We start from the raw sequence: 23,269 nt of genomic DNA on the forward strand, positions 1-23,269 counted from the left end.
AGAGAAACTTACCCCTGAACCTCTGAACCAGTTGTAGCACTGGTATCTTCTGGAACTAAGCTCATGGTCCGGTGAGAGGGCTGAACCACTGGACAGGGGGTTGGGGGGCGGGGAATACAGGGGTGTCTGTGGAACTGAGGAGGAATTCAGCTGTCCTACATTACCAGGGAACCAGGAAGAAATCTTGAGTGGTGGAGGCCCAGGTAAGGGAGGGGTGCAGGCTTGTTGGAGCTCACCACCATAGAAAACAAAATTTTGTTGCCTGGTTAATTAGCAAGTTGGCCTGGACCAGAGCATAGGCCCGGTGAGTGAAGAACCTGCTCCTCCTTGAGTTGTATCACCTGGGACCCCCTGAGGCTTGGGACAGTATAGTCTGGAAGCAGGGCCCCACATTAAGAAGGAGTTGGGAGTCAAGTAAAAGCTGGGCAAGATGAGCAAGCAGAGAAATTTGTGAACCATAGAAAGTTTCTTTGGTGACAGAGAGGATCAAGGTATATCCTCAGGGAAGGATGGCAACAACAGGGCTCCTACATCCAAGGCTTCCAAGAAAAATATGAATTGATCTCAGGCCATAGAGGCACTCAAAAAGGACTTTGAAGATAAAGTAAGAGAGGTAGAGGAAAAAATGGAAAGAGAAATGAGAGTGATGCAGGAAAGTCATGAGAAAAAAGTCAACAGCTTGAAAAGCCAAATGGAAAAGGAAATTCTCTGAAGAAAATAATTGCCTAAGAATTAGGATTGAACAAATGGAAGCTAGTGACTTTATAAGAAACCAAGACACAATAAAGAAAATCCAAATGAATGAAAAAGAGGGCAATGTTTCTTAGCCAATGCCAGATAATTTTGATATTTATTGCCTTATAATATAGTTTGACCTCTGATACTGCTGAACCTCCTTTTACATTTTTTTCATTAGTTTCTTAGAAATTCTTGACCTTTTGTCCTTTCGAATTAATGTTATTATTTTTCCTAACTCAGTAAAACACATATATTTTAGTAATATTATTGGGATGTCATTGAATAAATATAAAAAATTAGGTAAAATTATCGTTTTTATTATGAACAATTAAAGTTACTCCAATTATTTAAATATGACTTTATTTGTATAAAGAGAGTTTTATAATTATGCTCATGTACTTCCTGGCTCTGTTTTGACAGGTATGCTGTCAGGTATTTTATACTGTCTACATTTATTTTAAATAGGGTATTGCTTGCTATCTCTTCTTGTAGGGTTTTGTTGTTGATTTATAAAAATGCTAATGATTTATGTGTGTTTATTTTGCATCCTATTACTTTGCTAAAATTGTTTCAACTAATTTTTTGTTGAATCTTTATGATTTTTCCAAACATATCATTATATTGTCTGCAAAATGAGATAGTTTATTACCTTATTTCATATTCTGACTCCTTCAATTTCTTTTTCTTATTGCTATTGCTAGCATTTTAAAAACAATATTGAATAATATTGGTGACATATAGCATACTTTCTCTGTTTATCTCTTTTAATTAAGTCTATTTTAGCTATAACTTTGTCTGAGATCATGATTGTTATCCTGCTTTTTTTCTACATCAGCTGAAGCATAATTAACTTTACTCTGGTCCTTTATTTTAAATATCTGTATCTTTAATTTTTAATTGTTTTTTGTAAACAATGTATTGTTGGATTCTGATTTTTAATGTCTTTTGCTATGCTTTTCTGTTTTGTGGGTAAATTCATCCCATTCACATTCAAAATTATAATCGCTAGTTGTGTATTTCTCTCCATCTTATTTTTCCTCACTATTGATCCTTCTCACCTTGTTTACTTATATTGCCCTCCTATTCATTAATCTCCCTACCCCTTTAAGAGTTCCTTCCCTTAGTATCTACCCCCACCCTCTACCTTAAATCTACTCACCCCTCTAAGAGTCTCTCACTTATCCTCTACTCTCACTCTCCAAATTGTTCTTCTATATACCCTTCTAAAACTCCCTCCCTTATTCTATCCCCTCATCTTCTTTATAAATTTAGAAAATTTTTATATTCTAGATGTATATGTTATTCTCTCTTTAACTCAGTTCCAATGAGTGTTAGGTTCCAGGATTATCAGTTTTCCAGCCTCACTTGCTATCAGTCTTCCTTTCATGCCTCATTTATATGAGATAATTGCTCCTTTTTACCTCTCCTTACCCAGTTTTATTTTTTAGGATCAACCAAACTTAGCTCAACACAAGTCTTTCTTTCAAACTACAAGTTATGATGACAGTCTTAGGAGTACTGATAATAAGAGTGCTGATACTATTTTTACATATAAGCAAACAGTTTGACCTTAAGTCTCATAATTGTTCTTTAATGTTTGCCATATGTTTCTCCTGAATCTTTAATTTTTTAAAAACTTGTTTTATTTTCAATTCATGGAACAAAACAAGCATTTCAAAAATATAGCACTTATATGTCAAATTTTCCATTGAGTTCTGGTCTTTTTGTCACAAATACCTAAGAGTCTTTCAGTTCATTGAATGTTCTCTTTGGTGTTGTTCAGGGTTATACTCAACTTTGCTAGGTAAATTATTTTTAGTCACGACCCAGCTCTTTTGCTCTGGGGTCTTTTAATGTAGAAGCTTTTAGGTCTTGTGTGAACCTGACTGTAAGCTCCATGGTATTTAAATTATTTGTTGTTGTTGTTTACAGTATTTGCTTTTTAAACTGGGAGCTTTAAACTTGACTATGAGGGGCAGCTAGGTGGCGCAGTAGATAGAGCACCGGCCCTGGAGTCAGGAATACCTGAGTTCAAATCCGGCCTCAGACACTTAACACTTACTAGCTGTGTGACCCTGGGCAAGTCACTTAACCCCAATCGCCTCACTAAAAAAACAAACAAACAAACAAACAAGAAACACTTGACTATGATATTCCTGTAAATTTTCATCCTGAGATCTCTTTCAGGTAGTGAATTGGTGTATTTTTTTCTATTTCTCTTTCATTCTAAAACTTCAGAGCATTTTTCCTTAATTTCTCATAATATTGTATCAAGGCTTTTTATTGTTATAACTTTCATGTAGTCCAAGAATTTTTATACTGTCTCTCCTTGACACAATCTCCTTGCTCTAAATCCATTGTTTTTCTAATAAGATGTTTCACATTCTCTTCTATTTTTTCATTTTTTTCATTTTGTTTTATTTCTTGTTGTCTTATATTCTAGTTTTCAAGGAGTTATTTTCTTTCTTTTTTTTTAGTGAGGCAATTGGGGTTAAGTGACTTGCCCAGGGTCACACAGTTAGTAAGTGTTAAGTGTCTGAGGCCAGATTTGAACCCAGGTACTCCTGACTCCAGGGCCGGTGTTTTATCCACTGCGCCACCTAGCTGCCCCCAAGGAGTTATTTTCTTAAGCTTTTGGATCTCTTTTTCCAATTGGTTGATTTTCTCTTCATAATTTTCTTGGATTACTCATATTTTTTCCTAAATTTTCCTTCGTTTCTCTTATTTGATTTTTGAAATCCTTTTAAAGTTCTTCCAAGAACTCTTTTTGGGATTGTGACCATTTGATGTTTCTCTTTGAAGTAAGATGGCTTAAGTCACTTAACCCTCATTGACCCACGCACACACACAAAAAAAACCCACCAAAAAATAAAGAATTAAGATGGCTTTTTAAACTTCACTATCTTCTTCTGAATATGAACCCAGATCTTTATCCTCATAGTAGTTGTCTATGGTCACATTCCTTCTCCTTTGCTTACTCATTTTTATTTTTTTATTTTTTTTTAAGCAGCTTATTGTAATTGGTTCTACTCTCAGGGTGTGGGGAATGGTGTCTCAGGTCTCAGGTTTTTCTTACTTTTATTTCTGAACTCTATTCAGGAGCCCAACCTTGGCCACTTCTCTCCACCCCCAAAGTACATGTAGGACCCTGAGCCACAAAGTCTTGCAATTGCTCTTGCTCTCTGTGGTCCCCCTGGGGCTGCAAACTTCAGTTCCTCCTCTGTCCTGGAGCTGAAACCAAGGACTCTACTCTCCTGCAAGGGCCTATAGCCAGAAGGGTCTCTGTCCCTAAGGTGCCGCACTTACAGATGTTTGCTCACTCACCCACAGCTGCAGTGCTGGACATATCTGGTCAGCATACTTGGGGTTGGAATTCTACAACAGCCTAGGGTGCTTTAATCTTTTGCTCAACTGTCCAACCCCCACATTGATGGTGCAAGTTCCTGAGACCCAACCCAGCTACAGGGGCTTGTCATTAGTTGTTTTAGTGCAGTCTGCCTAGAGGTGTTTACTCTTCACTGGGGCAGAATTTCTGAACCTGGAAGTCAGGTCTTTCCTGAGGTCCTCTCAAGTTGTCTTAGGAGGATCACTATTTTACCCCAACTTCTAATTATTTCTGCCACTCTACATGTAATTTTTTTTTTTTTAGTGAGGCAGTTGGGGTTAACTGACTTGCCCAGGGTCACACATCCAGTAAGTGTTAAGTGTCTGAGGCCAGATTTGAATTCAGGTACTCCTGACTCCAGGGCCAGTGCTCTATCCACTGCATCATCTAGCTGCCCCTCTACATGTAATTTGAAGAGATGTTCTGTCATTTTAGTGGGGGAAATTTGGGGAGCTTGGAATTTTCTGACCTACTCCATCATCTTCCCAGAATTCTCTCATTTCTTAAATATATGGGGAACTGAATCTAAGTTATAAAAACAGAAGCCACATAAAATTCTATTCTAAGAGTGAAAAAAAAAAGGAAAAAAAATAAAATTAAAAAAAAAAACCAGAAGCCATTCCCCCACTGATGGTCAAAGGATATGAACAGGAAGTTTTCAGATTAAGATATTAAAACTATCTATAGTCACATGAAAAAATGCTCTAAATCACTAATGATTAGAGAAATGCAAATTTAAACAACTGAGATACCACTTCACACCTATCAGATTGACTAATAAGATAGAAAAGGAAACTGATAAATGCTAGAGGGGATATAAAAAAATAGTACACTAATGCATTGTTGGTGGAATTGTGAAGTAGTTCAACCATTCTGGAGAACAATTTGGAATTATGCCCAAAGTGCTATTAAACTCTGCATATCCTTTGATCCAGCAATACCACTACTAGGTTTGTATCCCCAAAAGACCAAAGAAAAATGAAAAGGACCTATTTGTACAAAAATATTTATAGCAGCTCTTTTTGAATTGGCAAATAATTGATGGATGTCCATCAATTGAGGAATGGATGAATAAGTTGTGGTATATGGCACAACTCTTTTTACTCTTTGCTAAGCTCTGGGAATAAAAGACAGTTCCTGCCCTCAAGGTACTCATAATCTAATAGACTGTTAGGGACCATCATCTCACAATATATACCAAAAGAAGCTATAAGTGGAAACATGACTTAGAAATAAAAGATGTTTTCATAAAAAAGCTTAGAGAAGCAAGGAAAAAATTCCCTTTCAGATCCATGGAGGGGAAAGAATTCATGAACAAACACAGGAAAAAGGGGATAAGATAAAGTAAAAGAGGCAATTTTTCTTATATACATTTAAAAAATTTTTTGTGCAAATAAAACCAATGTGATGAAAATAAGAGAAAAAAGCAAATGGAATAAAATCTTTGTAATAAATTTCTCTGATAACAGCCTCATTTCTAATATACATTGGGAATGCATTTAAATTTATAATAAGAAAAGCCCCTTAAACTATATTATAAAGTGAGGGGATTTTTCAAGTATAAAATGGATTATTTTTTTTTTTGGTGGGGCAATGGGGGTTAAGTGACTTGCCCAGGGCCACACAGTTAGTAAATGTCAAGTGTCTGAGGTACTCCTGAATTCAGGGCCAGTGCTTTATCCACTGTGTCACCTGGCTGCCAATTTTGATTATTTTAAATTAAAATTTTCTTGTATAAATAAAACCTATGTACCCAAGAACAAAAAGAATGAAGAAAATTGGGAAAAAAACTTTCATGGACAATCTTTTAGGATGTGAAAAGGTTAGAATATTGCTGTGGTGTGTATAAGATGATGAGGTGGTTGACTTGGAAAGGCATGGAAAGACTTGGACTTGTGAAGGAAGATACTATCTACCTTCAGAGAAACAGATAATGAGTGGAAATAAGTACACTATTGTCTTACATATGTATGAGTGTGTATATATATATGAATATCTAGGTATATGCATATGTGTGTTTATACACATGCATACATGTACATATAAACACATGTTCACACACATATATGTATATGTACACACATAGATATCCACACACGTACATACACACATATATAATTGTGTGTGTGTGTGCGCATGCTCATGTGTATATGTGTATGTGTGTGTATATATAGTTTATTGTAGCCTTCTTTAGGGTAGGGAGGCAGGAGGAAAAATAGTAAAGTAAAAAGTAAACTAAAGAAAACAAAAAACCAACAAGGAAGCAAAGAAAAACTGGGTGGGTTTGAAAAACAAAATGTGTAGTATTTATTATATAGGTTTTCTTGAAATGGTAATTACTATTTTATATTGAATCCTGTCCTATGTTCTGCTGTGTACATGGCCATTTTTTCTTTCACATTTTGTATTTAAATTTAAAATAAAAATTTTACAAAAAAAGAAAAGCCATACCCCAATTTAGCAAGTCAAAAGATACAGACTGTTTTATAAGGAAAAAAATACAAACTACCAAAAGCCACATTAAAAAATGTTTTGTGACTAATAATTAGAAAAATGCGAATTGAAATAGCTCTGAGGTACTACCTCATATCCATCAGATTGTCAAAATTAACAAAAAAGGAAAAAAAGACAATTGTGTTCCCCTACCTGAAGGAAAACAGATACATAAATGCACTACTTCTGGTGGAGCTGTGAACTGATCTAGATATTCTGGAAAGCAAATGGGAACTATGCCCCCAAAGTTTTAAAATCATGCATTGCACTTTTACTCAGCAATATTACTACTAGGTCTCTACCCCAAAGAGATCAAATAGAGAGGAAAAGAACCCATACATATAGCTTCTTTTTTTTTTTTTTGGTCACCAAGAAAGAGAAACTGAAGGGGAATGTCTTGAACAAGTTTATGCTATATGAATGTGATGGAACACTATTGTACTGTAGGAAATTATGAAAAGGATGGTTTCAGAAAAACCTAGGAAGACTTACATTAACTGAGATAGAGTGAAGTGGACAGAATCAGAACAATTTATACAATAACAATATTATGTTAAGGCTAAAATTCTAGTTAGTCTGTCTAAAATATCTAATGAGTGGTCGCCAATAAATTATAAGCTTTAGCAAGAGTTAGGCTTTTTAGCGTTTATTAAGGAGAATAAGAATTTGGTAAAGAGAGAAGAAAAGGCCTAGGTTCCTATCTATTAAAGGGAGCGCGCATTTCTAGCTCCCTTCTCCACCAGTGTCCTCAGGAAAAAAGAGAGAGGCAGAGCACCTGGTTCCCCCTTCCTCCTCCCACCAGGAAAGGACACTTCCTGACACCAAAGAAAAGACGCATGGTCTTGCCCTCAAAGACCTTCCTTCATGGTGGAGCTTTTCTATCGTAAGTCTCCAGTAGGTGGCGTCATTCCAATCATTACAGTTATTAAAAAAAAAAAAAACTTTGAATGATTTAAGAACTCTGAGCAACAAAGTGACCAACTATGATTCCAGAAGACTCATGACAAAATGTGTTCCCCACCTCATGATGGAGAAGTGATGGACTCAGAATGCAGATTGAAGTTTAGAGAGGAAAGGGATTTGGCTAATGTGGCAATTTGTTTTGCTTGATGAGCATATTCATTACAAGGTTGTGTTTTTCCCCCCTTTCTTTCTCAAATGGATGGGTGTGAGAAAAGGCAAATTTCAATTAATTGAATAAAACTAAATCTTGATTAAAAAAACAGTAGAAATTGCTTTGCTTGAAATTTTGAAGGAACCTTTTTTTTTAACACACAAAAATATTTCTGATGTGTAAATTTGGATTTAACAGCCTTTTCCACTAGTAACATTACCATATCTCTTTATGAAGGAAAGAACTCTTTGGGTAATTATAGTTTAACTATTATTCTGAAATCTGTGAATTAGGATAAATGGAGAGAGAGAGAGTAGGTGAAGCAGAGTGATAAGGACAAAGAAAATTTTCCAGAAAGATTTAATAACTGTTCATGAGAAAAAGTCTGAAGAGGCATTTTCTGAGAGGAGTAAAAGCTGGACTCATATTTCATGAAAAAACAACATGAAGAGAGTTCTTAAGAGATTTTAGCCACCATCGTGATGGTTGATACATTGTAAATAGCTATTTATAATCTTTGTTTTATTATTTGTTATATTGTTGATAAAGTAGATAGCCACATTGTTTAAACCAAGTAGATTAAGGGGTTGACATAGAAGGAGCAACATAAATACAAGTTTATAAAGAAAGGAGTTACTCCAGCTTATTTAATATTTTATAGTTATGTAAAAGATGTTTTTAATTTTAGTAACACTAAGATATATTATAACTGAAGTAATTTATCAGCCTTTATCAGAACATATACCTTGATTGTCTTAGAATCTGGAGAGAATGAACAGGACTCTGAGAGTGTGGGAACTTGGTGTAGCTTATATGACTGACACCTACACAGACTACCTATGAGAAAGTCATAAATTGAAACCCTGCTAAATACCAAAAACAGATCTATTTTAGTAGCACATAATTGTATTACTCACATTATAAACTCAGTTATAAGTGATTCCAATGTACTACAGATGGGCAATATGCTGTAAGTAATAAAACAACAACAACAAAACCTCCATAATTTCCTACTTCTACAGGTCTGTATCGCCTAATGGCATGATAATTTTGTTAGATTTGTAAATACATGCATGTAACATCTTTTTAAATATCAGATTTCTTCTTTCCTCCCCTTTTCTTTCAAATACAAATTACTTACCTGCCTCCTTCAAAGTGACTGATGAGATCTGATACCTTACTGGGTTTTTCTTTTGAGATAAAAGCAGGGGAAGACTTAACTTCCTCCATTCTTGGTTTTATAGTAGGTAAAGCTTTATGCTTGGGTATCTGGTATGTATTGGATGAAGGTGAATTCTGCAGATGTAATGGTTTTGGAGGCACTGTAGGAAAAAATAAAAGAATTGCACAATTTCAAAGACTTGTTCTTTAAGGAAGACAGCAGTGAATCAAAGGACAAAGAATGAGAAACTAGCTTTTTCAAACATTAGTGTTTGCCTTCTCATTTGTGTTGGACCTTGATGAATGGACTTTAAAGTTGAACTTCTACTCTATTTTTCTACTCTCTGTTAATGGAGATGTCCATTAATAATTTTAAGTGTCTTTGTAGATTTTAATTTATTCAAAATACAGTACTATAGATTTAAGTTTCATTCTTATGGATCTATACAATAAGTATAGAATTTTCATTACTGTTGTCCACAGTCATTCCACCTACAATATATATGACCTTTTCTGAATTCAGAAGTTAATAAGCAGGATTTGGATTGGTTTGTGCATGGAAGTCTGTTGTTGGGAATGTGAGGTATTGGGCAGCTACCTCCTTTGTAAAATAGGCATAATAATACTTATAGTCCTATATCATTAAATTCAACAAATATTTAACTGCCTACTATATATAAATACTTGCATATAATACAAGTTTATATGTATATGATATGGGGGGAAAGTACGTGGGTCCTTAGGATTCCTCTGTAAAGAATTACACTCTCACGCAAGTCCTATTTAGGAATAAAAGAACAGGTTTATTGGGGTACAAGAGAAACTGGTTGGGAGGAAGGTTTAAAACACTCTCCTCCCCAACTAGCCTAGGGAGCGCTCTTTTATAGGGCTAAGATGGCATGGGTAAAATGTCCCTTATTGGGTGATGGGTTAGAAGTAGGTTGAGGTAGTTTGATGATGGGTCATGGGCAATCTGGTGATGGGTGGCAACTCTGTCCTGGTGGGTAGCAAGAAGTCTGCTGGTGGGCAGTTTCGTTGTCCCCTCCTGGTATAGCCAGGATTACCTCATCCATGGGGTGAGGAGGACTGGAATGCAGGGTGGTGGTCCTTGGGCTAGCTCAGTTTCAATCTGGTGCTACTTATCTCTTTTGGGTGTGTCTGTCCTTTGGTTGAGGAGAAGGTTCCTTGATCTCAATGGAAAACTCCTGGGGTTTCAAGGAAAAAGTTCCTTGACCTCCCCAGACAACTTCTGGGGTAACTGGGGCCCATAATACTCCCATAACATTCATAATACAAAGACATAACGCAGTCTCAACATACAATAATTAAATACAAGATAATTTGAAGGAGATAGCACCAAAAATTGGGGGAATCAGGAAAGGATTAAAATAGTAGGGAACATGACCTGAGTCCTGAAGGAAGTTAAAACTTCAAGAGGTGGAGGTAAATAGGGAATAAATTCCAGCCAAAGGCTGGATTCCCATTCTGTTTTCTCCTTTGCTTCTTTGGAGAAATTTGTCACAAAGGAGTCAAATTTTTATCCTGCTGATTTTTGATGAGCAGGCCATAAATTCTATTTGTTCTCCTTCAAGATTCTAATTTCACTCTTGAACCTTTCTGGAACATCTTATTGCAGTTCCGTGCTCTCTTAGGAACAGGCTCCTCTGTTTCATCAGGTGTTTCTATAACCTTTGTCTTGCAATATTAAAGAGAGAAAAGAATGGGACTACAAATACACTGAAGTGAAGCAAAGATTACTAACATTAAAAGGATCTCTATAATAACCAAAGCTCATTGATCTAAAAGACACACTGTATAGAGACAGTTTAAAGATTCCTGGACTTTCAGAAGAAAATAGTAATTTTTACTGGCCTTTCAAAAGGTAACTTAAAAAACTCAAACATCAAGCACCAGCTGGGAGGCTCTGCAGGTTCAGAGTGATTGGATGGCAGCCTCTCCTTTGGTCTGGGATTCCTGTCCTGGCTATTTGACTGCAGGCTTCATCCTAGACTAGAGGCTAAAACTGAGTCCCTGCTCTGCTCCTAGGATCAAAGCCGCAGAGCAACTGTTTGCTTCTAAACTTATTCCTCACTTATCACATAGCCAAGGCCCCCAGACTGTAACTATTTTCTGCCATCCCTTAGCTAAGGCCCCCAGACTGTAACCACTTTCTGCCATCCCTTAGTATGGATATTGTCCTCAGTCCACCCTGAATCTGTTACCTGGAATTGGTTAGTGAATGACAGACTTGCCAGATGAGAGATGGCACTCATTCCCACAGCCCTCACTAGTTCAGGAACCCCCTGGGACATTTTTCTGCCCTGGTGCTTCCTATGTGCTACATAGTCTCTTTCAGTCCTGAGCCTAGTCAGGCACCATTACCAATATACACAGACATCTCTGTTTCTTTATTCTGATATAGGCTGGAAAAATGACTGTGATTTTTTTCTTGAAAAAGATTTGGTCTGGTGAATCTCTTAGATCTTTGTAGAGGAGTTATGTTTTGGTTTTCTTTTTCTTTTATTAGTGGGTGGGAGGGTAGGTGTGAGGGATAGAAAATAGATAATTGTTAATAAGTGTGTTTTTTAAAGGAACCTAAAATGCATGATTTGTAGATTAATTCTAAAAGGTCAGAATAAAAAAGGTGTTGCTAGAAAACAATATGGATAAAACCTGGGGTTTTAATATATTGAAAGCTTAAAACTGAGACAACAGCATGTCATTATGGTAACCAAAAAATAAGGTAATACAATCAGGTGTTTTGTTTGTTCAGTCATTCAGTCATATCCAACTTTTCAGGACCTTGTATACCATACTGTCCATGAAGTTTTCTTGGAACAGATAATGAAGTGGTTTGACATTTCCTTCTCCAGTAGATTAATGCAAACAGAGGTTAAATGATTTGGCCAGGGTCACACAGATAGTGTCTGAGGCCACATTTGAACAGTCCTAGGCTACCTTATCACACAGTCCAAAAACAGTGGGAAGTTTCTTGCATGACATCCATTTTAACCCATCTCTGACCAAAATCCCTTCTACAATATCCTCACAAGTGTACAATCTTTTTTGAAGATTTCCAAAGTATACCTCTTGAGGCAGTCTAGTCAGCTTTTACATAACTCTAATTTTATTAAATTTTTTCATTCTATCAAGCCTAAATCTCCTCTTTAAATTTCCAACAATTTATCTCAGACCTCCTTTCTACCCCCTACCACTACACTATGGCCAAGTAGTGTAAATATCATTCTTCTGTATGTAAGAAGTCATGTGAGTGATTTACACATAAAGGGTGAAACCATAAGCAAATTAAGAGAGCATGGAATAGTTTATCTATTAGATTTATGGAAAGAGGAAGAATTTAGGGAACAAAGAAGTTACAGAGAGCAATACAAATGTAAAATAAATAATTTTCATTATATAAAATTAAAAAGGTATTGCATGGGGCATGTCATGGTCCTTTTCAAGAACAAAGGATAGGGGCAGCTAGGTGGCACAGTGGATAAAGCACCGGCCCAGGAGTCAGGAGAACCTGAGTTCAAATCTGGCCTCAGACACTTAACACTTACTGGATGTGTGACCCTGGGCAAATCACTTAACCCCAATTGCCTCACCAAAAAAAAACAACAAAAAAAAACACCCCACAAACAAACAGAAAAGGTATTGCACAAACAAAACTAATGTAACCAATGTTATAAGGGAAGCAGAAAGAATTTTTGAAATAAGTATCGCTGATAAAGGCCTCAATTCTCAAATATGTAGAGAACTGAGTCAATTTTATAAAAATACAAGTCATTCCCCAATTGATGAATTGTCAAAGGATATAAACAAACAGTTTTCAAACAAAAAAATCAAGGCTCTCTATAACTATATGAAAAATGCTCTAGGTCACTACTTAAAAAATAATTTTATTTTTAATTTTTCTTCCAATTACATGTAAAGATATTTTTTTGAGCTCCAAGTTTTTCTTCCACCCTCACTTCCCTCCCCCATCCCAAGGCCAACAAGCAATCTGACATAGGTCATATATTACAATCATGTTAAACATATTTCTACATTAGTCATGTTGTAAGAGAAGGAATAGAACAAAAAGAAAAAAAACACAAGAAAGAATAAACAAGAACAATAACAAAAAAGCAACAACAAAAGTGAAAATGGTATGCTTCTATCTGTATTCAGATTCCACAGTTCTTTTTCTGGGATGTGGAGGGCATTTTCCACCATAAGTCTTTTGGCATTGTCTTGTATTAAGAGTTAAGGGGCAGCTAGGTGGCACAGTGGATAGAGCACTGGCCCTGGAGTCAGGAGTACCTGAGTTCAAATCCAGCCTCAGACACTTAACGCTTACTAGCTGTGTGACCCTGGGCAAGTCACTTAACCCTAATTGCCTCACTTAAAAAAAAAAGTTAAGTCTATCACAGTTGATCATCTCACAATGTTGTTGATACTGTGTACAATGTTCTCTTGGTTCTGCTCATTTCACTCAGCATCAATTCATGTAAGTCTTTCCAGGTTTTTCTGAAATCCCTCTGCTCATCATTCTTTTTTTTTTTTTTGGCGGGCAATGGGGGTTAAGTGACTTGCCCAGGGTCACACAGCTAGTAAGTGTCAAGTGTCTGAGGCCAGATTTGAACTCAGGTCCTCCTGAATCCAGGGCCGGTGCTTTATCCACTGTGCCACCTAGCCGCCCCTGTATTCACAGACTCTTAGCATGATGGGAGCTAAGATGCCACCTAGAGCAACTGTGCTTAAACAAAAGGGCTGTAGGGTGTGTTCAGGGAAGACTAGCTACTTTCCATCTCTGGTTTCTACCTGATCTACCTAACTCTCACCTGTGACTGCAAGAAGCTGTAGCATGCATAGCAGCCATACCCCAGTAAACCATTTCAGCAGACAGGCTAAACCAGGTTGAGGGTAACCAAGAGGTCTCAAATCTGTTAGTGAGTTAGACAGGTCTCTACTCCAAGCATGTGAAGACATCCCCCCAGCAGAAAGAGTGGATGAGAACAAGTTGTTTCAGTGGCCATGAAGGCAGCCAAAGCAAGTTGTGGTGGAGCACTTAGAGCTTGGTTAGACATCGAAGATGCCAAGGTCATCCATTGCATCTCGAGGCACCACCAGTCATCTTGACTCTGAACTGCCACTGGACTGTAATGACTCTGGGAGAGTGAAGCTGACAACTTTGTGCAACTCTGCCTCACTTAAATCCAATTTAAGTACAAGTCAAAAGACATCCCCCAGGGCAGCTAGGTGGCACAGTGGATAGAGCACCAGCCCTGGAGCCAGGACTACCTGAGTTCAAATCTGGCCTCAGACACTTAACACTTACTACCTGTGTGACCCTGGGCAAGTCACTTAACCCCAACTGCCTCACTTTAAAAAAAAAAAAAAAAGACATCCCCCTACCATTTTACCTACCTCAAAGTCATATGGCAAGAGACAGGTGACAAAGCAGCAGGTGTGGATACACTGGGAGGTATAGTAACAACCCCTCACACAGAAGAGATAGCCCATGCTATGGGGTCATCTCACTCAAAGCATCAGCGGGATTGGGCAGCCTCATGAGTATTTGAGCAGTCTTTTAAGGAACCTGCTCACTGCTCACCTCCTAGTGTGAGGAAGAAGCTAGAAAAAATGCCCTATGATAACCCACTGTTGGTGAAGTTGTGAAAAGATCCAACCATTCTGGAGAGCCATTTGGAACCCTGCCCAAAGGGCTATCAAATTGTGCATACCCTTGGCTGCTAGGTTTATATCCCAAACACATCTCCATCTCTCTCTCTCTCTCTCTCTCTCTTGTATGTGAGGTAATTGGGGTTAAGTGACTTGCCCAGGGTCACACAGCTAGTAAATGTTAAGTGTCTGAGGCCGGATTTGAACTCAGGTCCTCCTGAATCCAGGGCCAGTGCTCTAACAACTGTGCCACCTAGCTGCCCTGCAAAGATATCTCAAAAAAAAGAAAAAGACCTATTTGTATAAAAATATTCATAGCAGCTCTTTTGTGGTGACTAAGAATTGGAAATGAAAGGAATGCCCATCATTTGGGGAATGGCTAAACAAGCTGTGGTATATTATGGTGATGGAATATTATTGTGCTATAAGGAATGACAAGCAAGATGATTTCAGAATGGCCTGAAAAGACGTGTATGACCTGATGAAGCAAGCAGAACCAAGAGAACATTGTGCAGAGACAGCAATATTGTTTGATGAAGAATTGTGAATGACTTAACTATTCTCAACAATGCAATGATCTAAGAAAATCCCAAAGGACTAATGACAAAGCATACTATCCACTTCCAAAGAAGGAACTGATATTGATTGAACAGAGGCATGCTATTTTTCACTTTCATTTTTTCTTTTATTCAAGTTTTCTTATACAAAATGACTAATATGGAAATGTTTTACATAATTACACATGTATAACCTATATATGATTTCTTACCATCTCAAGGAGAGAGAGGGGAAGGTGAGGAGGAGGGATGAAATTTAGAACTCAAAAGTATAAATAAAAATGTTTATTATTTACAAAAAAGAAAAGAAAAAGTGCCCTAAAAATTATCTGCTTACTGAACCCTGGCCTGATTACTATGGCAGATGGGGATCCCACCATGCAGTTGAATCACCCAAAAAATGTACAAAAACTTCTGCAAAGATGATTCCACTCACCACCAACATATGGAATGTGCGCACACTTACTGACAACACAAAATCCAGCAGAGCTGAAAGAACAGCTCTTTTTGAGAGAGAACTCAGCAGGATCACATCCAAGGTCAGCTTACTAAAGTAGAGCTGGATACACATTTTTCTGGAGTAGCCACAGTGAAGGAGAGTGCTGTGAATCTAGTGTAGGTTTTGCCATCAAAATGAATATAGTCAACAAGGTTGTATGTCTACCAAAAGGCTCATGACAATGAGATTGCCACCCACAGGAAAATGTTATGCCACCACCATTAGTGGCTATGCTCCACCATGACAAACCCTGATGATGTCAAAGAAAAATTTTATAAAGACCTGGAGACCCTTATCATCAATGCTGAAGCCACTGACTATTTACTTCAGGTTGAAGTCAACTGTAGCTCTAGACAAATTCCCAACTGAAAAAGAGGTTTTGAATATCATTAGGCTGTGGTAAAGCACCTGGTGCTGATTATATTCCAGGTAAGATTTACAAGATGGAGGGGTCCATTGTTCATATAAAAGCTGACTGAAATGTTCTGGGTTATATGGTAAGAGTAGGTTATCCCCCAGTAGTTTAAGGGTGCATCCATTGTCCATCTCTATAAAGGTAAAAAAAGTAGACTGTCCTGTAACAATCACAGGGAATCTCTTTCTTTTTCTTTTAGCAACAAACATTTATTTTATTTTTTCCAGTTACATGTAAGAGTAGTTTTCAAGGGGCAGCTAGGTGGCACAGTGGATAAAGCACCGGCCCTGGATTCAGAAGTACCCGAGTTCAAATATGGCTTCAGACACTTGACACTTACTAGCTGTGTGACCTTGGGCAAGTCACTTAACCCTCGCTGCCCTGCAAACCCCTCCCCCCACCCCAAAATAGAGTAGTTTTCGACATTCATTTTCATAAGATTTAGAGTTCCAAATTTTTCTCCCTCCCTTTCCTCCCCCCTCCACAAGAGAGCAACCAGGTTATATATGTACAATCCACAAGTGCTCTTTTTATCAGTTCTTTCTATGGGGTGGATAGTAAGTTTCATCATTAGTCCCTTGGGATTGTCTTGGATCATTGCATTGCTGAGTAAGTTAAGTCATTCACAATTGCTCATTGAGCAATACTGCTGTCACTATGCACAATGTCCTCCCAGCTCTGCTACATCAATTCATGAGTCTTTCCAGGTTTTTCTGGGATCATCCTGTTTGTCATTTCCTATAACACAAGACCATTCCACCACAATCATATACCACAGCTTCTTCTGTCATTCCTCAATTGATGGGCATTCCCTCGATTCTCAATTCTTAGCCACCACAAAGAATTGCTGTAAATATTTTTTGTACAATTTCCCCCCTTTTCTCTTTTTCATGATTACTAATGTTAATTGTTTTCCCTTCCATGATATTTATTCTATTATCCATCTTCTTTCATCCTATCCCTCTTCAAAAGGGATTTGCTTCTGTCTGTCCCCTCTCCCAATCTGCCCTTCCTGCTTTTGCCCCTCTCTCTTTATCCCCTTTCCCTCCTATTTCCCTGCGGGGTTAGAGAGATCACTCCACCTAATTGAGTGTGTATGTTATTCCCTCCTAGAGCTAATTCTGATAAGACTGAGGTCTTTGAGCCTTTTCTGATGAGTGTAAAATTAATTTACTGCCCTGCTCCTCCCCCATCTCTTCTCCCACTCCATAAGCCTTTTCCTGTTTCTTTCATGTAGAATTTCACCTCTGCCCTTCCCCCTCCCCCAAGTGCATTCCCCTTACCCCTCAATTCAACACTAAAGATGTCATCATGGGGCAGCTAGGTGACACAGTGGACAAAGCATCCACCCTGAACCCAGGGGGATCCCATCCAAAATCTGGCCTCAGACACAAGACAGTCACCCACTGCATGACCCCAGGTATGTCCCCCAACTCCAATTTTTTATGCTTCTCTAGGGTCTTGTATTTGAAAGTCAAATTTGCCATTCAGTTCAGGTCTTTTCATCACAAATACCTGAAATTCCTCTTTTTCATTGAAGTCCCATTTTTTTTCCTCTGAAAGATTAGGATCAGTTTTGCTGAGTAGGTGATTCTTGGTTGTAATCTCAATTCCTTTGCCCTCTGGAATATCATATTCCATGCCCTCTGGTCCTTTAATGTGGAAGCTGGTAGATCTTTTGCTATCCTGACTGGGGTTCCACAGAACTTGAATTCTTTCTTTTTGGCAGCTTGCAATATTTTCTCCTTGACCTGAGAGCTCTGGAATTTGGCTATAATATTCCTAGGAGTTTTCCTTTTGGGATCTCTTTCTGGAGGTGATTGGTGGATTCTTTCATTTTATATTTTAGCTTCTGCTTCTAGAATTTCAGGGCAATTTTCCCTAAGAATATCTTGGAAGATGACTTTCCTTAATCATGGTTTTCAGGTAGACCAATCATTTTCAAATGATCTCTCCTGGACCTATTTTCCAGGTCAGCAGTTTTTCCAAGAAGATATTTCACATTGCCCTCTATTTTTTTTATCCATTTGGATTTGCTTTATAGTGTCTTGGTTTCTCATTATTGTATATCTGTGAAAACCTTGACAATATACCAGTGCCATGCCAGAAAAATGAATTACTTCCATTTGAATTGTCTTAAGAAGATTCTGAAGATCACCTGGCAAGATAAGGTACCAGATACAGAGGTCCTCTCTTGTACTAAACTGCCAAGCATCCAAACTCTACTGCAGAGAGTGCAACTCCGTTGGGCTGGCCATGTTGTTTGAATGCAACATACATTTGTCTAAAAGACTGTTTTTTAGAGAATTCACAAAAGGCAAGTGTGTCATTTGAAATATTGGGGGAAAGCTTGTCTCTGTTCAAAGTTATTGGGGAATTTAGCTGGGGTTCCTAATATATTGCTACTTATAAATTAATGGCTATTGCACCAGTTTTCAGCATTAAGCATTTATTAAATCATCTTAAATGTCAATAAAGAGTTGACCAAATTTAACACAAGCCAAAAACCCCCAGCATCATAAAGAGGGAGAGAGCACATGGCTCCAAAGTAGAGCTCAGAAGCCCTACATTAGCTAGATAGAGAGCAAGAGAGATGAGACTTGTGGCTGGTTCCCCCAGGGGTTTCCCCAAAGAAGAGAGAGGGAGTATAAGCCTCCTGTGGTCCAGTCTGCTTCAGAATGGCATTCACCTCCTGACCTCCATCTTTTTTTCCTCTTCTGATGGAGGTGGCTTTTACACAGTGATCCAAGTTAATTGGCTAACATCATTCAATTCCATTGGTTGACAAGACCTGTGGGTGTGGTCCATATGAAAATGAGCAGTACTGGGCTGAGCTCAGGGTCGAGTGAAAGACAGACCCTCTGAGAGGAAAGGCTTTCAGATAGGTATGATCATAATCTCTACTCAGAGTCAGATTTCCATTTCTACTGACTCTGGGCTGGCTTTAAAAGAGATCAAGTAAGGTTCCTGAGCAAAGCCCTTGAGTGGAGGTGGGGGTGGGTGGGTGTCCCTGTGTCCCCAAAAAGTCCATTATTAGTCATCTTTTTTCTTATACAAGCATTCAAGTGGTCAGAAAAATAGATATAAAGACACGTTCAAGGTCTCAAAAACTTTGGAACTCATTGCATTACATAGGAGACACTGGCACAGGACAGCCCAGCATGGTGGGCCCTTATCAGAGAAGGTCCTGTGCTTTATGAGCAAAACAAAATTGAAGTAGCTCAAAAGAAATGCCAGATGTACAATGTTCACACGGATTATTTGTGCCTGACCTGTGGTAGAGCATTCTGAGCCCGTATTGGTCTGATCAGCCATTTAGACACAAAATAAGCTGAATCTAACATAGTGATGTCATTTTGGTCCTCTTTGAATCCCTTTTACAATATTCCTAACAAATGTTTAGTAAGGATTTGTTTTAAGACTTCCTATTGGTGAGAAGTTACTATCTCCAAAAGCACCGTACCAATTCACTTTGGGATATGCCAAGCCTAAATCTGCCTTTCTGTAGCTTTTGCTAATTGCACCTAATTTTCCCTCTAGGGCCCAGCAGAATAAATATAAACCCTCTTTCATGTGAGATGCTCAGTCTCAGTTTCCTTGTCTGTAAGATAGGGATTTTACACCTACCTTGCAAAGCTGTTGTGAGGATAAAATAAGAAAACCTGTAAAGCATTTGCAAACCTTAAAGCATTTTATAATTGCTAGATATTTTATTACGATAAAATGTACTTTATTATTGCCAATTTGTAGATTATCCTTTTACCTTGCAATTGCTAGCATTTACAATTCCATGGTAATATATCATTTCAGACAGTAAACACAAAAAAGGAAAGAAACAATGAGGTTTACTAAATCATAATTTAGGTTAAAGGATTATCATACCATTAGCTCTTATTTGTGTATCATTTTATTCAGAAAAATCCTGATGTACTATGAGCATCATTTTATAGTTGAAGACTTGCCCATATAGCTAGTGCTAGACCAAGAATATGAACCCATGTTTTCTGACTACATCCAGTGTCCTCTTTTGCCTATAGCTGTGTGCCTCTTTTCACATCATACTATCACCTTTTTACTTCTTATGTAAGAGATTAGATGGCCAAGCTACCTGTATAGATTATTGATGAGTTTTAATTATTATAGCCTACCATAAAGGAAAACTAAAATTTAATTTGGATTATTATACTTTTAATAAACACCCTCCTTACTTCTCTCCCCTCTCTCCTCCCTGAGGTGGTAAACAATCAGATATAGGTTATATGTGTGCAATTATGTAAAACCTTGCTATATTAATCATTTTGTATAAAAAAAAATGAAAGTGAAAAATAGCATGCTTCAGTCTGTTCAATCAGTATCAGTTCCTTCTTTGGAGGTAGATAGTATGTTGTCATTAGTCCTTTGGGATTTTCTTAGATCATTGCATTGTTGAGAATAGTTAAGTCATTCACAATTCTTCATCAAACGATATTGCTGTCTCTGCACAATGTTCTCTTGGTTCTGCTCATTTCACTGTATATCAGTTCATATAAGTCTTTCCAGGCCTTTCTGAAATCATCCTGCTTGTCATTTCTTACAGCAGAATAATATTCCATCACCATCATATACCACAGCTTGTTTAGCCATTCCCCAAATGATGGGCATTCCTTTCATTTCCAATTCTTAGTCACCACAAAAAGAGTTGCTATGAATAATTTTGTACAAATAGGTCTTTTTCTCTTTTTTTGAGATGTCTTTGGGATATAAACCTAGCAGTGGTACTGCTGGATCCAAGGGTATGCACAGTGTGATAGCCCTTTGGGCAAGGTTTCAAATTGCTTTCCAGAATGGTTGGATCTTTTCACAACTTCACCAACAGTGGATTAGAGTCCCAGCTTTCCCACATCCTGTCCTATATCCAATATGTAATCTTCTGACCAGCTGTTTGACTACCTTACTATCTGTGGGCTGAGAGTTCTAGAAGCAGTTTCAGCTGATGCTGATTCAGTGCCTCCTAAAGCCTGCTCCTGGTTTGTGAAGCCCAGTCTGCTGGCTCAGGCTGTGCTGATCTACACTTCACTCTATAACAAACCTTTCCTGCCGACCTTTTAAATTGTCTTTGGCTTGAAAATTATCTCACCTTCTCCCTTTATAGGTTCTGCTGCTCCAGAAATGGTCTTATGGCATTATTTAAAGGTATTTGAAGGGGTTTGGAGTAGAGTTCAGGCCAGTTGCTGCCTTTTCTCTACCATCTTGGTTCTAGCCCCTGATCCAAACATTCTGGAGAGCAATCTGGAATTATGCTGAAAGTGCAATCAAATTGTATGCCCTTTCATCTAACAATACTACAACTAGGTTTATTTCCCAAAGAGATTATAAAAAAGGGAAAAGGCCTACCAAATACTAAAATATTTGTAGCAGCCCTTTTTGTGCTTGCTAAGAACTAGAAAGGGAGTAAATTTGAAATGCAAAATTTTATATAAAAAATTAATGGTAAAAATGTTCTTTACATATAATTGGGGAAAATAAAGACTACTGGAAAAAAAAAAAGACTATAAGTTGTAGATAAGTTTCCACTTTACAACAGCAGAGGGAGTTACTTCACCGGGAGTTATGTACATTAATGGAATAATAGGTTCAGATCTCAAAACAAAACAAACTTACCAAACCAAAGTGCAGTCCACATGTGAACTTACCTTGTGGCTTTGGACTTGCAGCTGAATATGGGGACACTTTAATTGGTGTTTTTCCATTTATTCCCTGAGCCTCATCACATACATTCTGATTAGCTGGTGTGTCAGTCTTCCTTGATGGGCAAGGAGATGAAACTATAATGATCTTTGGACAGGAACTGCTGCCTGAAGAAATATAGAAAAAATGGATTATAATTCATTTCAGCAACATACCACATTCCTATAGTACTTTTCTTTGGTTCCAACCAAAAAAAATAGTCATGTAGTCATGCTAGTGTCAAGATATTAATTACAGACACCCTCTTTTCCAGAACTAAGGTCCAACAAGCAAGCTGTGACCTGGCATAACAACAATCCTTTGCACTCAACCTCTGGATGATCTCAGCCACAGCGAAATCCCAGAATTGTTTCATATAATTACTGTATTGCTTTGACTAGCACCAAGTGTTCTCTGAGCTCAGATAAGCACCTGCTGTATCCATGTTCCATTCATGGATAGTTCCCAACTATGAATCAAACTTTTCTCATTGTTGCCGTTGCCCGTCACTGTACAGCTCACTGCTTAGCCAACTATTGAGATTTGCCCCGAGTGCCTCAGGTTCCTCCACTGTGGTGGGGGTGGGGGAAGGATGGAGGGTGTCTAATATGAGAACCTATCTCCAATTCCTTTTGTTCTCTTGGGTCTATCCCAGATGAGATTTGATAAAGTTTCTCTAGGAGAGCTGGACTTTCTGGAGTGGGGGGAGAGAAAGGATTGAGTAAGTGATCTCAGGGGCCTCCAAGAAATCCATTTTTAATAATTATTTTCTCCATATGTCTAATTCCTCTTCTTGCTTATAAGTCATTTCCCTCACAGAAAATAAACTTCTGTCTTAGTCTCTGCACAGTTGCTCTTGCCTGCTCTGTTTGCCTCTGGCCTCTGCAGGACAAGAAGTTCAGTCTGACAGTAGAGAAACCCAAGAATTTGATGTTGAATTATTAGGACATAACAGTTCACAGAACTTAGAGAAACATCTCATATATACTGTCCTTTATAAAGAATTTTCTTCATAAAGATTTCATCCCATATTAATGACCCAAATGTTCTGAAGATCTCAAAAAATATTCTAATATTCTATGCTAAATGAAAATTAAAGAAAAATGAAACACTAAAGGACACTATGCAATTGGTATAAAATGTGTCAGACAACAGAAGATTGCATGGGATAAGTCAGCTTCTAAGATACTAATCCATATAAAAGCTTTACTTTCTTAGGTTTCCAACAGCTTTCAAAATACCCAGCCTATATAGGCGGTTACAGCAGGAAGATACTAAAATAGAGTAATTCCTGAACAATACCTTAATTTTTGAATACTGCTTCCATATATTATTCTCTTCCACCAAACGAGCAGATAGTTTCACACACTATTCAATGAAAGTAAAGATTGCACATATGATATAAAGAATATAAATTATTTTAAATGCTAAGACCCAGATGTTCTGAATAGCAGGTCTGAGAAAAAGATGAGAAATAACAGATGAATGGTGTTTGAATGCAGCTGCTGACACCTAGAGCTAGAAATTTCCT

At 37.8% G+C, this 23,269-nt stretch overlaps 1 protein-coding gene across 1 annotated transcript in view; it reads right to left on the reverse strand.

Moving 5' to 3' along the window:
• Window positions 1-23,269, reverse strand: part of FGD4 (FYVE, RhoGEF and PH domain containing 4) — a 291,336-nt gene that overhangs the window by 98,015 nt on the left and 170,052 nt on the right. The window contains 2 exon segments of the mRNA XM_043967474.1: window positions 8,872-9,052; window positions 21,705-21,866. Coding sequence (XP_043823409.1) covers window positions 8,872-9,052; window positions 21,705-21,866 — 343 coding nt within the window.

The sequence above is a fragment of the Dromiciops gliroides genome, chromosome 5, assembly GCF_019393635.1.
Source record: "Dromiciops gliroides isolate mDroGli1 chromosome 5, mDroGli1.pri, whole genome shotgun sequence".
NCBI lineage: Eukaryota > Metazoa > Chordata > Mammalia > Microbiotheria > Microbiotheriidae > Dromiciops > Dromiciops gliroides.